At 38.6% G+C, this 16,527-nt stretch overlaps 1 protein-coding gene across 1 annotated transcript in view; it reads right to left on the reverse strand.

Moving 5' to 3' along the window:
* myom3 (myomesin 3) overlaps nt 1-16,527 on the reverse strand; it is a 72,391-nt gene that overhangs the window by 21,107 nt on the left and 34,757 nt on the right. The window contains exons 13-17 of the mRNA XM_085423510.1: nt 14,547-14,600; nt 10,481-10,608; nt 4,977-5,160; nt 2,591-2,765; nt 1,825-1,946 (exon numbers count right to left, since the gene is read on the reverse strand). Coding sequence (XP_085279636.1) covers nt 1,825-1,946; nt 2,591-2,765; nt 4,977-5,160; nt 10,481-10,608; nt 14,547-14,600 — 663 coding nt within the window. The remainder of the gene's footprint in view (nt 1-1,824; nt 1,947-2,590; nt 2,766-4,976; nt 5,161-10,480; nt 10,609-14,546; nt 14,601-16,527) is intronic.

Genomic DNA, 16,527 nt, shown 5'->3' on the forward strand with positions numbered 1-16,527 from the left:
ACAGCTTCTGTCCAAATTTTCAATCTCACAACTCTACGCCTACATTAGACTTTCTCCAATGATAACGAAATAAATATTCACCTCATATTCTATTTGACAAAAATGCATTCCTCACAAAGAATTGGATTCAAGCTATTATCCCACAGGTAATGGTAGAGTAGCAGAATAGATGTGAGATTATTCTGACAGTGAGTGCCAAGCGAAACGAGTCATAACTCTACTATACTGCAGGCTGCAGAAAGCATATTATCTGAGACTGCAAGAAGGGTCAGTGGCTTTTCATGTATAGTCAGTCTCTACCGGATTAGTCATTTGGTAGAGCTTACTTGACAAAACATATAGACTGTTATGTGACAGGATCACAATTTCCGTTAGATATGATAACAAGAGCAGTGAACAGTGATGTGCTATATTAATGCAAGCTTTGATTTCTCTGCCTTCTTTGTTAAATATTTCCTAAAAATGATTTTGCACTACCTAAAATGCTGCAACTATGTGGAGGACACCAAATAACAAATGTAGGGTGAATGTTGGAAGCCTTTCATTGTCCTGCTTTACAGTGCATATGCATTAACGGGGAGGACTCGTGAGGCTGCAAATGAAAACTACCAGTGAAAAACAAAAACCCATTCCACCAAGACTGAGTGAAAGCTGAGAAAAAGCAAAAAAAAAAAAAATTTAACTGTGATGAGAAGTTTACAAACACACATTATGGGCATGAATGTCATGATAATTTGGTGTTTTAATGATTGACCAGGTCAAAGAAATCCAGAGTGGAGTGTTTTCACAGCATAGAACTTTAATAACTGAGGGCAGAAGTTTGAATTTGTTTTGGATTTTCTATAATCCACACATGGTCAAAATTATACATAGAGGCTGAAAAATACACATACATTCACTTAAATCTTTTAATAAGTGGTGCTGAAGGTTCTACAGTGTCTTTTTAAATGACAATACAAAGGCCGATTAACTTCACGTTATTGATCTTGATTGACTTCAGCTGGCAGTTTCTCTTTTCTAACATTGAAAATGATTTATTAGACGGCACTTATTCAATTGACCGATCAGATCCATGGGGAAATCTGAGGATTTCAGTGAAGATCTAAGCAGAATTGCAGATTTAAACAAGTTGTGAAGGAGCCATTTGTAAACAACTGCAACAGATTCTAAGATTATCAGTAAAAACAACTGTACATAAGTACAACTCATTTGGATGAATCATCACTTTGCTTGGAAGAAGACTCAAACGGTCACCTTCAGGTGACAGGAAACTGATTGGGATGTTCAAGACAACCCAGGAACCACCGAGTCTCAAGCCACAGGAGCTGGCACTGCTGGAGGTCTACATCACCATGGAGAGGATGTTGACTAAGACAGAAAACCCTGCTCTAAAATCAACACCTTGAAGATCAACTGAAATGTGTAGCTGCCCTTAGGCTAACTTTACACTTCACTAACGGCCTTCTCAAAGCCCTGGCCTCAACCCTATTAAAAATTTGTGAACTCCACTTAAAAACCAAGAAGCCAACCAATTTAAACTCCACCAATTCTGCCAAAAAGAGTGGTCAAATATCCAGGTTGAATTATGTCAGATGTTAAAAGAAATCATTAAAATCTCCAAATTATTATGACATTCATGCCTATGATTAGCATATGCATATCACAACTGTATACCAAAGAAACCCCTGAACATACTCAGCACTCACTGCCATTTAAACATTATAATATAGTGTGAGTGCTCTGAGTTAGATGCTCAATAACAGAATTACAAAATATTTACAAAATATTTAGTATTTTATGTTTTTGTCTGGCAGGCATGCTTACGAATGGCTGATTTGACCATGATGGGTTGAGACTCATCTGAATAGCTGCTGTTTCCTGCTCGGCTCACACACTTTACTCTAAACACGTAGTCCTTCCGAGTCTTGAGGCCATGGACTGTAAACCTGAGGAGAGATTATGTTCAAATCACATATATTGCAGTTGTGCATTTTCTATGATATTCATTTCTATTTCTTTTTGACTTTATGTTTTTAATTCAGTTCATTTCCAGAGTTGATTTGCTGATTTCAGTTAGCTTTTGCAGTTTGAACATACTTAGTTGTAGTCTAATTTCAGTGTAGTTTTAGTCTTTTTAAGTATTCATGTGAGGTGGGCCAGAGGCAGGATTTAGAACAATTACTATAGATGTAAAATGAAAAGAAAGAACTTTTTGAAAGCAGTCTCTTAGGTGTCTAAAGCCTCAATAAATATTCCCATCAAAGGCTCACCAGACAAGCTGTCATAACAAATTTGACCAATGCTAAAAGTAAGACTAAAGAAATCTGAAAGTAATATTGATGTTATTTTCAGTGTTTCTGCTAAATTAAAGAAACATCTGTTTACACTTAAAAAGTTTGTGTTTTATTTTAATTTAATTCAATTTCTTTTTATATCCACTGTGAGTTTAAATATTAGTTTTTGTTAACTATAATAACCTTTATTTATCATGCATATCACTTATAATTATCTGGAAATGGCCTATGAAATGAGATCATTTTGACTGTCACTATAACTTAATTTTATTCATACTAACATTTTACCCACATACCTGTTTTTAGCAAAGGGCTTGTTGTTAACTGTCTTCCAGTTGTGTTTGCCAGCTTCACTGTAGTACAGATAATATCCCAGGATGCCGTTTTTGTCTTTGGGCTCTTGCCACTGCACCAGCACAGAGGTGTCTGTGTCTCTAATTGCCATGACAGAGTGAGGTGGAACTGGCACAGCTGGTGGGAATCAGATAATAAACAAAAAAAAATATCAACTAAAACCACGAAACTTAAAATGGTAAAAGGAAAACTGACTACAAGATAGAAAACACCTATTTTTCTGTCAATAATCTCCTCAGGAGTTGGCCCACAGTAGAGCTTGAAGTAACTTTGTTGTTTTCTATACTGAAATAATCTAGAGTAGCATTATAATTCAAGGACTCTATCATTGCTTCCCTGTCTTGTTTGTCTTGTGTATACACACATGCACTCACACACACCTACACTTGATCTACAGGTCCTAGAAATGCCTGTGTGGGCTCTCTCTGGGTGATTCTAACACTGGCCAAAGGCGTGATCATGAATGGTTGTCTCTCCTTATCTCTCTGATAACCAACCTGTCGAGAGCGTACCCTGCCTCTTGCCCCACGTCAGCTGGGATAAACTACCACACAACCCTGAACTGGATAAGAGGTAGGAGATAGAAGGACTTATTATAATTTAACTTCTGGTTTCATAATATAACACTGGCACCCCTGGTGTTTAGACTGGTTCTAAACCTTGCTTTCACCATGCAGCTTTAAGCCACTGGGTATGAAATCTTCTGGGAAAATGAAAAATCACTGTGCAACCAAAAAAGGAAGATGACTTTTGTTTTTCCCAGTAGCTACTGGCAGTTTTCTGCACATAAAACACTGGATTCTATAGGGTGCATAGTAATAACTGTAAAAAATCTACCCTTAAAAGGAAAGAAAACACACTACTGGTATATAAGGCAGAGAAACTTACAATATCATTACTTTTTACTGCTACAGTTACATATCACATATTCTTGGATTTAACAAGTGATATCTGCCCAGCCAACCCTGGTCGGTGTTTCTGGGGCAGGTCTGCCAAAAAGTAAATGAATAGACTCATCATATATTCATATATAGGTACAATATAAAATTATACCTATTGTTGTGCATCAAGATATTCACATTCTGATTTTCAGACATGTAGAGGACCCCTTTTCTCTTTTTCTCTTTTATTTATGGGTTGTTCCAAAACATCTGCCACTTTGCAATGAAATGTTTTTTTTTATACAATAATCCATTTCATATGTGGGAAACCTTAGAGGTTATGAAAAACACCGCTTTACTTTGTTCCACCTCCACTGGGGGTACCTCCAAATTTTGGGAACATTCCACTGAACTAAATATTTTAAGAGGAAGAAAATGCACTCAACACATTTGTTAGAGCACAAGGGTACATACAAAGTTGTTCAGAACCACTTACTGAAAACTTTACTTTTTTTTTGCAAGAAACCTTCACGAATTCTATGAACCAAGCACTGAAGGAATGAAAATAAAAACCTTAGCACTAATTTCAGGTTTTTTTTCTGTTAAAATAAAAAAGTAGTGCATGGCCATGTTTCAGTATTGTTGTTTGGCTTGCTTCTGCTGTGTTGTTGAATTGATACATTCAATCACATTGAGAAAAGTAAAAATAAGGCAGGTAGGTATTGCTTATATGCTAAAAATAGGTCATTTTAGGTCATTGGTAGGCATGTATGTTACCCCCCCCCCCCCCCCCCCCCCACATAGATGTGTTCTAGGCAACTTAATGACGTTATATTATATATAATGCAAAATGTTTTGTAGTTTTGTAGATATAAATTAAATGTTATTCTGGTCAGATAAAAAAGGATCCAATGCTTTTATAATGAGTCTAAGTGCTAGAAACAGAACGCCTCATTTTATCCTGATGCTAAGTGGTTGCTAGGCAACTTGACCACGCAACAACATCAGATACCGATAAGAAGCAGCAGGGGCCCGAGAAGTATCTGTGCGCCAACATGCGAAGTCAGTGGCCAAAGACACTAACAACACAGACAAGGATTTGTGTGTTATGGTAATGTTATTAGACCCATAAGATACGTCTCATACTGTCATTTATTTAAAATGATAATTATATGGTTGATAAATTATTCCTATCGAGCCCTCAATATTGTACTGTGATCTGTTCTCAATAAGAAATCCAGATAATCTATTAAACCACTGAAAACCGAGATAAATATAGCCACATCATTTCTCTTGTAAAATTACTGTATGAGTGAACATGTAGAGTAGGAGAAATACAGTTCAGTGTGGAAATGCTGAACAATGACGGCACTCTTTAAAATCTAAGTGACCTTTACAAGAGGCAGAGTAATAAATGGCTACCGGTACATAACATATTTAATCTCACCTTGTGCCTTTCCGAGGGAGATCGGTGTGCTCGGCTCAGAGGGATCACTGACACCATACTTGTTGACTGAACGCACTCTGAAGTAGTACTGCTTGCCCTTCACCAGGTCAAATACTGGGAACCTGGGAGAGTTTACCACCATGTCCAGACTCACCATCTCCCAGCTGTTTTTTCCTGTCAGGGACTGAAACAGGTGGGGAATTAGATTAATTTCCAAAGTGCTGTCTATCTCAAGGACATCTTCATAATTCAGGATCCTTAAAATATGCAGGTGGATTCAATCTGCACAGTTTGGAGTGACAGACAGTGATACTTTGATTTAGAAAGGCAGAAATATGAAAAAAGGAACAATATGCCAGGAAAAAGTTAAAAAGAAGACAGATGGGTAGGTATGCAAATTGTAGACCGCCAGTTTGTCATCTTGAATTTTTTTCCTTTTCATCTTTGTCAATTAGCCATCATCATGCAGTGTCTACATTATAGGCTACATTAACGTAGCTGTTGTCCTGCTCTGTATTGCCATCATTTCTTTCCCCAAGTCTCCGGTGAGAAACGGGTATGTTCCCAGAGATCAGTGATTATAAAGTGCTTGCTCAAGGGCGAATATGATATTTGAATGTTCTCTTCATTATATAAGAGGAAGTGAAGCTGTAGACTTTTAGTAATTTCAGATGCCTGTGACAGATTTGACAGTTTTATTACCTCAGTAACTTATAAAGCTTCAATAAAGATCTATTTCCTGTAGCAGTTTTTTTGATTATTGGAGCTAGAAGCTGTTCAGTGCCTGGGCTGATATTAGAGAGCCTTTAGGCCTTCTATTATTGTAAAGGCCAGGGGCTGTCCACACACTCCAATATGTTGGAGAAAACTTTTTTGACATCCCCGATAATGCCTCTGAAAAAATTTTTTTTTTAAAAGGTTGCTGGATTAGATGCATGACTAATTTTAAACCAAACAAAGCCTTTTAGATAACACATCCAGCCAACAACCAATCACTAGAAAAAATCTCTGCATGCAAGCAAAAAAAAAAAAACACAACTCCTGATGCCAGAATATGTGGCATGTAAGAGCAACATCAAGGTCTGCTTGTTTTTAATAAGATGGTAAAGTTTCAGCTAAACTGACAACACCGCAGTATATGTGGGTGTGTATTTCTTCTCCTTCTGTCTGTTTAATTAGTGCTGTTGTCAGCAGCCTGCTGTTAATTTGACTCACGTTCCAGCTCCGGACTTCCCAAACAAAACAAGGGGGAAGTACTGATGCAAGAACACTGATTCTTGTGTTCACTGGATGTGAAGGTATTACTAATTGCAACTGTGGTTAGCTGGATACGTGTAAATATTCATATATGAGAGAGCATTATATACACTTAACTTGGATTGGAGCCCATTCGCCTTCAGAAGTGTCTCAGGTCTTTGTGACTCGAATTCAACAAGGTACTGGAAAGATTCCTCAGAGATTTTGTCACGTTCCTGGGTCTACTGAACTAGCGTTTTAAGTTTTAGTTTATTTTGATGTTTATGTTTAAGTTCTTTAGGTTAACTAAGTACACTTGTTTATTAGATTCTCTTTGTGTTTTTCTACCCCTGTATTTAAGTTTCTCTCACCCTTTATGTGTTTCATGCTGTGTGTCTTATGTGTCAAGTTTGCATTGCTATGTCTGCGTCTCATGTTTCCTGTTTTATTTTGAAGGTCCGTGTCCTATGTCAGTGTGCTTCCTTTGTCTCGTTATGTCAGATTAGTGTCAGCTGTTTCCCCGTGTGTTTCCACATCCCCTAATCGCCCTTGTGTGTATTTAGTCTGTGTGTTTCTGTTCATTCATTGTCAGGTCATGTGTTGTCTTTTGTGCCATGTTTCCATATTCCTGGGGCCCATTCTTCGTACCTCGCTAAGTAAGTTAGCTGGATTTGATTGTTGACGATTTCGCGTGATCTTGGATCGTTCAGTTCCCCGAAGCTCATCCGGGACTTGCTGTCATAGCAACAGAGCCGTAAGCGTAAACCTGCTCGGGAGCAGGTTTACTTTATGTAAACAGGTTTAGATCGCGGCCACGCAGGTATGTCCGCTTCATTTATACGAAAGCAACAGCGATATTCCACCACTGTTTCACCATAAATAAATAACATCAGTGTAACTAAAGATAATGCAGCACTTGATCCTTTTATTGATGTCACACAGATACATACAGGTCATTCCCTAAAAAAGGGAAATGTACTATTAACATTCTATTACATGTATGTGATTATTACAGATGTAATTCATATTTCAGAGTGGTAATTGCAAATTACTTCGTGTAATCAAGATGGGAGACCACGGCTATAAAAGCGAAGGTGGATTTGGGAAGTCTGTCGCAGCCATGTCCTGTCCGTTTACGCGAGCAGCCCATTGCGGAAGGTGCAAGATTGATAAGGAGAGTCCTCAGAATTCAGCGTATATTGCGGGACAGACAGGATCCTTTAGCTCAGCGCGACAGTGTGCTCATAGAGAGATATCGATATTCCCGTGAGGGTATTATTTACTTAACCAACTTGTTGACGAGGGGGTGCAGGACCACCACCTGTCTTTTTGTTCTCTGCCCTTTTCTTGGTTGCTGTTATGAACAAACAAACAGATTATTTCAGGGTCTCTTTCCAAGAGACTAAAAGCAATATAAGTGATAAATATTACCATTCTGTAGGATATTCTTATATTTCACTTTTACTTGTTCCCATGTTCTAGTGGGTCCTGTTGTGGCTCTAATGTGAAAGGGGATATAATATAACATATTATAATATAATATAATGTAATATAATATTGGGTAATATAGTGTGATATGATAAATCTACCCTACCACCTACTGGTGTTGGCCAGAGGGGCCGATGGCGCGATATGGCAGCCTGGCTTCTGTCAGTCTGCCCCAGGGCAGCTGTGGCTACAACTGTAGCTGCCTCCACCAGTGTGTGAATGTGAGAGTGACTGAATAGTGGCATTGTCATGCGCTTTGGGTGCCTTGAAAAGCGCTATATCAATCCACTCCATTATTATTGTTATTATTAAATTACTTACGAGTTTAATTTGTCAGCAACTTTCTGCCAGCCCTCTCTCCTTGCTTTTGCAGCCTTTGCAGTGTTCCCTTGCGTTTTAATTAAACTCTGAAACTCCTGAAATCCCTCAATCAAGAGTTCTTGCTCTGCTGCCGAAAAATACCGAGCTGAGCGCGCTCCTTCGACATTTTCGCCGACCAATCAGAGGGTTGCCGATCAATGTTTCTACTATCGATGCGTAGACCCTTTTACGACACCCAGTGATCTCACATTACTTCATCCAGCTGTACTAATCGTCAACAGCAGGTGTGTTCGGCGAACCGGATTAGCGAACTCACGGTTAGCGCGATGATTTGGTCTTGGATGTGTCATTTGATCTTGGATGTAGTAAGCGACGTACGAAGAACGGGCCCCAGGTATCTTTGTATCCAAGTCAGGTTTCATGTTTTGGTTGTTTTATGTTTATCTTTAGTTTCCCCAGTTTAGTTTCACGTCTGCCTTTTGTTTTGTAATGTTTTACCAACTTGAATAAACGGCTCGCTTTCTGTCAACATTAAAGGTTTGTTCCACGTTCCCTGGTGTCTGCATTTTGGGTCCTCTTTGTGAATTCATACAGTGTGTTGCTGCATACTGTAACAGAGTTTGATCCATATTGACGTGATAGCATCACACAGATGCTGCAGTTTATCAGCAACACATCCATGATTCAAAGCACAGCCATTTAACTCACTGTAGTATTAAAGAACCCAGTTTAGATGGCATGAGCATTGTGAAAATGTGTACACTGTGGTCATAGAGTGATAGACATGTGCTGTTAAGAAGCACCACACCATGTGGTCTTCTGCTGATGTAGCCAATGTGCTTCAAGGTCTGACATATTGATTGTTCAGAGAAGCTCTTCTGCATAACTTGGTTATAGGGAATGGTTATTTGAATTTCTGTTGCCTTGCTGTGAGTTTCAGCCAATGTCTTCTGGCCTCTGGCATCAACAGGATATTTCCACACAGAGAATTGACACTTACTAGACATTTTCTTTTTTTTTCTTCAGACCATTCTCTTTAAACAACTGGGCTGGTTTTGTGTGAAAATCCAAGTAGATTTGCACTTTCTATAATACTTACACCAGCCCATCTTGTGACAACAACTATTCCATGTTTAAAGTCACTTAAATTCCCTTTCTTCCCAATTCTGTGATTGCGAGCATCTAAATGCATTTAGATGCTGCAATGTGATAAACGTAGATATATGAACTTGAAAAGATTTACTTAGCAGAGTAGCCAGGTGAGTTTATATCTAATTGTAATTTAAATGTAGATATTTTTTAATGTCTTTTACCATAGTAGGTGCGTGTTTGTTCAGAAATCTTAAAGGTGTAGATGTTTTCTGGATCATCGCTTCCTTAAGATGGAACTATTAATCCAGCATCTACAGAGCAACATGAAACTTTTGTTGGAAACCTGAAGGTATAAAAATCACTGCTCTATCAGGTCTGGATTGCTCTCTGTCGTCTGCTGAGGTTTTAAGTTGCTGAATACTGTGGTTGCCAGCTAGATGCAATCATTGTATTCTGTTTGGTACAGAGTAGGTAAAGTACATCAAGTCTATTGTTGCTAAAAACAGCTGTATGCATGCTGCAGGCAACAATGATGTGTGATGCTATGTGACTCGAGACTGAACCAAAACACTAAAGCTGCAGTAAAATGGAAGCAATTAGCTGAAACATGATATACTGCTTCGTAAAGTGCAGAAGCTGCAGACTCTGGTGAAAATTCTGCTGGGTTTTCAACTTACACAGGCCCATTACATTTTCTTAATCTATAATTATGGAGTTAAGGAGCTTCGGCTCAAATGAATGTTTAACATTTTACTGCTGTCCATTTCCCACATATGCATATATTTTTAATTCAGAGGCAGGTCTTTTTAAAATGAAATAAAAGCCAATTTGTAAAACTTCACAGAAGGTAATCAGTCTCATTTCTCAGATTTGTAAATTAAACTGTATAAGTTTATCTCAATTATCCAGCCATCTTAGAAATCTAAAATCTAATCATGATATCCTCATCTTTCAGTTTTTCTCCTCTTCTGGCATGAACAGTTATCATTGCGATTTTAGTTTGCAGTTCTTCAGACAACATATCACATGACTTCAGATTAACCCTGACTCCCAGAGCAGGCCACTTTTTCAAATAGCGGATCAAAACAAATCAGCTTGATAATAAACCTCTGATATGTTATAGTGACCAGATTCAAGTCGCTGTGAGGAGATTTTCTACTGGCTGCTACAAAGATTGGAGATGTTTCTCCAAGTTTAAATTATGTTCAGATGTGATTGATCTAAAAATGATTTTTAGTAGATGCACTAAAACTTCACTTATGAGCTCATAAGATGAAAGAAGTTTAACCAAGACCCTCGGGGAGGCCTGCAGCCAATCAGAGTCTTCTAAGTTGTTGTAATATGAATATTTATGTGCCGTGACTGACCCGCTCCACGTAGAAGGTGAGCGGCTCCCTGCCTCTGGGTTCAGGCTCGGTCCAGCTCAGCACCACGTAGGTGTCGCTCACCTCGCAGGCGTGGACATTTGTGGGAGGAAAAGGAGCTTTGATTCGACCTAGAGAGCAAAGACAGGAGTAGGAGGCGGAGGATGACAAATGCAAAAGTTAGAACAAGGTCAATGAGAATGAAAATCCAAAAAAGTGTTGGCTGAGAAGCTGCGTTTGATTCTCTTTCTCTTAAAATGCTTTGCTGCTGAATGTGTGCACAGCACCTGGCTACCCCAGTCTCACCTCCTTTTCTAATACCTAAGTATAGCAGATAACATGTAGTCAAATACTTTCAGTGACACTCCAAATGATTCAAGGACAATAGAAGTGTTCAGGTTTAGCCAGAAGTGTCCCATCTGTCTCTGCACGTTTGTATTCCTTGTAGAGTTTGTAGAGCTGCAGTGTGGATCAGAGAAGAGCTCCACAGCTGAAAGAGTAGTGAAGAGAGAGGGATGGTAGAGGCAGCAAACCTTTGTTAGTATACAGAGGAGTATCTGAGCAGCAGGACACACTGTGCTTTAAAAAAAAAATTCATGTAGTGCTGCAGCAGTTACGGAAAAAACCATAAAGCCATGTAGTAAAATCTGCTGATGACAGACAAAAGCAATGATAGGCTCCTTAAACCCATTTTCTGGGAGGGGACTATTTTTAATGAATGCTGTGAAACTGTGAAGACATACACATATTTGTGTGGTATATGTGAAGAGAAATGAAAGTTTACTGAGAACACAGATATTATTAAGCAGGCTCATCGGTGGTTGTACGGGTTTTCTCAGCGGGGTAGATGAGAGAGTAATTATAACATATTTCACCTCCTCTATTTAATGCATGCTTGCATTTCTTTCATTTGTTGCTCCAGAAAGACAAGAACAGGCTAAAAGAACAACTAACACCAGTTTTACATTTATTATAAGAACCCAAAGATCCCTGATAGAGCTCTATAAACAAACAAACAAACAAACAAACAAACAAACAAACAAACAAACAAACAAACAAACAAACAAACAAACAAACAAACAAACAAACAAACAAACAAACAAACAAGTACACAGTAAAAGCCAAGCCATCACTAATAACCCCACACATGTGCTTCATAATGAGCATAACAATGCCTCCAGGACTGAGTTTTAAAGCACAGGCTTGCACAACAAGCCAACAATACTTGGTAATCAAATAATCAAATATTGTCCATAAGAGGGATGTTAATCACAGTGAATATTTTTTGGTCTCTAAATGGTTTATGTACTTTGCAGCTTTACTGTTTTTGCATTTACATTTCTTTTGAACATTTATCTGTTTATTCAATGCTGTATTGTTTGACTGTTGAATATGCTAATTTAAGGGAAATGATTTGATTTTTGTGGCTCTTAAAGTGCTTAATCAAACTCTGTTTGAAGCCAAACAATATAGTCATTTTAATGCACTCTTTTTTTTTTTTAAACAACCAAGCAGTAGGAAAATTATGTTTAATGTGCAGCTAAAATGAGCATTTAGGGACAGTAAGTGGAATGCACCTGATTGGTGAAATCAGTCACCTGACCTCAGTTCAAAAGAAGATGACTGCAGCACATCTTTAAATGTCAAACATAAAAGTGTTTAGCATTTTATTATTTACACGTAATGATTCAACATGGCAGACTGAAGTTTTCTCCCATACGGTGTGTATACTGTACACAAAAGGAAATGAACAACAATACATGTCTGGGAACTGTGGCGAAGATTTCTTCCTGTTAAAATGGAGTTTTTTCTTCCCACTGTCACCAAGTGCATGCTCATTTTGGGGGGGTTCTCTGTAATATAGAGTTCTCTGAGGTAACCATTGTGACTTTGCGCTATTTAAATAAAACTGAAATGAATTTCATAAAACTTACAACCTGACATCTTTGTCTGCTAAGTGAAACCAATGCCAACTTTAACCTTAATTCTTTTTTCAGTGATCATATGAGGTCATTAAAACCCTGGGCTCCTATAGTCTTTGCACAGTGCTGATGAATATATGGCCTCAAACATAATGAATACAACATCGAGATTCAATTCAATTTCAATTCAATTTTATTTATATAGCGCCAAATCACAACAAAAGTCACCTCAAGGCGCTTCATAGATACAGAGAAAAACCCAACAATCATATGACCCCCTATGAGCAAGCACTTTGGCGACAGTGGGAAGGAAAAACTCCCTTTTAACAGGAAGAAACCTCCAGCAGAACCAGGCTCAGGGAAGCGCGGGGCCCTCTGCTGCGACCGGTTGGGGTGAGAGAAGGAAGACAGGATAAAAGACATGCTGTGGAAGAGAGACAGAGGTTAATAACAGATATGATTCAATGCAGAGAGGTCTGTTAACACATAGTGAGTGAGAAAGGTGACTGGAAAGGAAAAACTCAATGCATCATGGGAATCCCACGGCAGCCTACCTCTATTGCAGCATAACTAAGGGAGGATTCAGGGTCACCTGGTCCAGCCCTAACTATATGCTTTAGCAAAAAGGAAAGTTTTAAGCCTAATCTTAAAAGTAGAGATAGTGTCTGTCTCCCGAATCCAAACTGGAAGCTGGTTCCACAGAAGAGGGGCCTGAAAACTGAAGGCTCTCCCTCCCATTCTACTTTTAAATACTCTAGGAACAACAAGTAGGCCTGCAGAGCGAAGTGCTCTAATAGGGTGATATGGTATGATTTTGTAAATCAGGGTCCCCAAGATGAAGATCAAGCCAAGATTAGCTTGGCAGTTCAACGGGATCGATTCAAAGTACTTATGAAGCCACTTATAAAAGTACACTGTCATTTTTATATTTTGCTTTTGTTGAAATTAATAAAAACTAGCTAGCTGTTTCTCTCAGTTTACAGTTTTCCAATACCCTATTTTATCTACAACATATTTAACTTTAAATGCAACTCTAAATGTAAACTTACATAATACAGAAGACTTTGAAACTAGAGCTTGAGACCATAAACTCAGTAATAAGGAAGAGTTAGATGCCTTTTTTATTAACTACAAAAGTCACATCCTGTTTTGGTTGTGACTTTTTTAGCTCACTTTTCTAATCTGGAGGCTAGCCTCCCCTTTTCAGAAAGCCAAAATAAGGGAGAAAGTTTCCTCTTTCATTGAACTTAGAGACCATAATTTAGTGGCTCTCAAACTTTTCATGCCATGCACTCCACCTTCAAAAGTCAAACAAAGGTCAGACCTCCAAACGTCACAATTTTTTATAGATCATAAATAATAAAAAAGGGATCCAAGTTTAATTTTAGAGGAACAAAGGTCAGTGAGACAGCATTAGCAAACTACATACATCACATTCATTCGGCTTAGTTTCTCTCCAACCCTCCCACAGCTCTACAGCATATAACCTTTCAAATATTCTGATTCTTCATTCTACACACAACATACAATCTGGACAAGGGAGTGTCCGAAGTTATGTGTACTGCAACAGAGTCAGTCTGGATGGAGACTGATCTTAGAAGTTCAGGATGTTGCAGTGCTATGTCATTTCACTTCTGTTAAAAGCTGCACACATGCACTTCTTTGTTATACATGTATACACTCCTTCTGCTCTAAACCTCCTCTGGAGAACAGAATAAAGAGAGTATAAATGGACTCCCTGTGCTACATGTTTTAGATGGCTCCACAAACACAAATTCCTCCTCCCGCTTTCCTTTTTATCTGTCCGTGGGTTACATTGCCAAGGTTATCAGCCCTCTTCACAGGCATTCACACTAGCTCGAGCCATTATGTGCATTTACTAGGACACCGCCAGGGATTGTTCATTCTTTTCAGTTCTGTAAATGGAGCAAATGCTCATTGCTACAGTCATACAATTACTGCAGCTCATTGTTAAATATAATATGAAGATGCATTAAGCCACAAACCCCGAGGGATCCTGCAGGCATAAAGGAGGCACCATGCGTGCCGGTAAAACATGGATGCTGTTTTAAATCAATGGGGAAAATGTTCAAGTGGCTTGTTTTTCGGACAAAATTATGCACTGAAATAAAAATAAAGGTTCTCACCTTCCAGTTCATCTTTTGTGATAGTAATGGTCCTTCCTCTGTCCACTGTAACCACTGTGAAAGGAGAACAAAACAGATAGATATAGGTTGAAGATAGAGAGGATAGAAAGGAACGTGGTACCAGGGTAATGAAGTTATATATGAGCTTGCGATAACAATATTATTGTATTAATGTTAGAGGAGCAGCCACTGATAAGAAAGTCAGACTCAGAGAGACACAAAGAAGTGAGCTAGACCGACATGGGAGGATGGAGAGCAGGCCGGAGGCAAGTCAGCCTTCTGTCTGTCCTTCATCTGTGTTTAATGATCCACAGCATCTGACCAGAGTCCATCTGTCCTCCCAGTTACACACAGGCACGCACACACTCCACGATCCACATCGCATCTTATTAATTGCTCATTCCAACATTACACCGTTGACCAAACAGAAAAGCTTTAAAATACGTAATCTTTTAGGAAATAATGTGTTCTACCCCACAATGTAATTAAGAAGCTGTCAGAGAAACAACTGCAAAAGCCCGCGGCTCTACAAAGTGAGATCTAAATCTGCACACCTACATCTGTTCTGGTAGTGCTGATTTCCTTGCAGGTGTAACATGGCAACTGAGGCAGATGAGGTGAATAAACAGTAGGAACGAACTGATAATGCATTGTTGATGCTCCCTGTAGTCATTTGTAGATGCAGATGAGTGACAAATTAAAGGAAAAGCCTGAATAAATAAGTGGGGATACATAGTGCACGCAGATGCTTCCATGAAAAGGCGCAGGGGTCGCTCAATGGCTTGATGTGTTCGAAAATAATGTAAATCATATGCTGTGATCACAGTCAGCAACAACCCAACAGCTGCATACGATTTTGAGCCCGATTTCAGACAGAATTGCCCAATGATTAAGCTGCATTTCTATCTTTTTTCTGCCATTAGGTCCACTCTAACTAACTACAAGCGAGAGGGAACATATTTTTTCTCTAATCACTCACTGGAGACAACCATATCCACCTGAATCCAAAGGTATTTTAAGTTGTTGTCCTTGGGGTAGGGTGCTAGCTATGTAAAGTACCCCTTGATAACAGTGGTAAACCCACCCATTGTGCTGATTTGGTAGGCATTTGTCCTCCAATAGCACTTATGGAGCAACTGCATTTGCAAACCACAGTGCTTGATTATGTCTGCTATGTTTAGTGGAGGAATTTAAACTTTCTTTGACTCTGGCTCTCAAAAGACCATAAATTGAAATATGTAGAAAAGTGCTGAAACTTCAAGGATCTTTTCTAGGAAGCAGGAGTCTGTTCATGTGGAGCTATGAGTCAACAGCTCTTGTTTGAAATGTACTATATAAATAAAGGTGACCTAACATTAGTCTGAATGAAGGAAATAATGATACACTGACACCTTTTCACTCTGGCACACGCCATGTTTTCCTCTCATTACCCACAATGCAGCTTGAAAGCCAACAGTTTAGTCAGAGATTTAAGTCAGTAAAGTCCAGATGAAAATCTCAAGGTATGAGAAGAAATTCTTCTTCCTTCTGACTCTATAATCTTACATTTTTGGTTTTCAAAGTAGATCAACTTTCTCTAGAGCCAGAAAAGCATCTTTATGCATCTTTTGTCAGACATCCAAAAGTTCTACCAAAGAAAAACACTTTGATGTGTCATGCAAGTTCCCCCATTTTTACAAACCACATGAAGTACATGAACCTGACAGCTAACTGATAGGACAGTTTTAGTGCCTGTGATCTTACATCATCAAGGCTGCCCAAGAGACAAAATGACATCTTAGAGACTGGGAACATTTTCTTTATTTCTTTATCTTTTTTTATGAACTCAAACAATTAATTAATTATGATTAAGGAATAAATACAACTGTATCGCAAAGCCTGATTCAGTAATTTAAGGAATTTCAGGAGAGTGTTTTTTCCACTTGCTAATTGATCGGGGAAAGTTCCTCCACTTAAGCACTCATGCATATTTGTTGTGCAT

Source organism: Rhamphochromis longiceps, linkage group LG11 (assembly GCF_057381845.1).
Source record: "Rhamphochromis longiceps isolate RC_006_pf linkage group LG11, R_longiceps_female_GT1.1, whole genome shotgun sequence".
NCBI classification, from domain to species: domain Eukaryota; kingdom Metazoa; phylum Chordata; class Actinopteri; order Cichliformes; family Cichlidae; genus Rhamphochromis; species Rhamphochromis longiceps.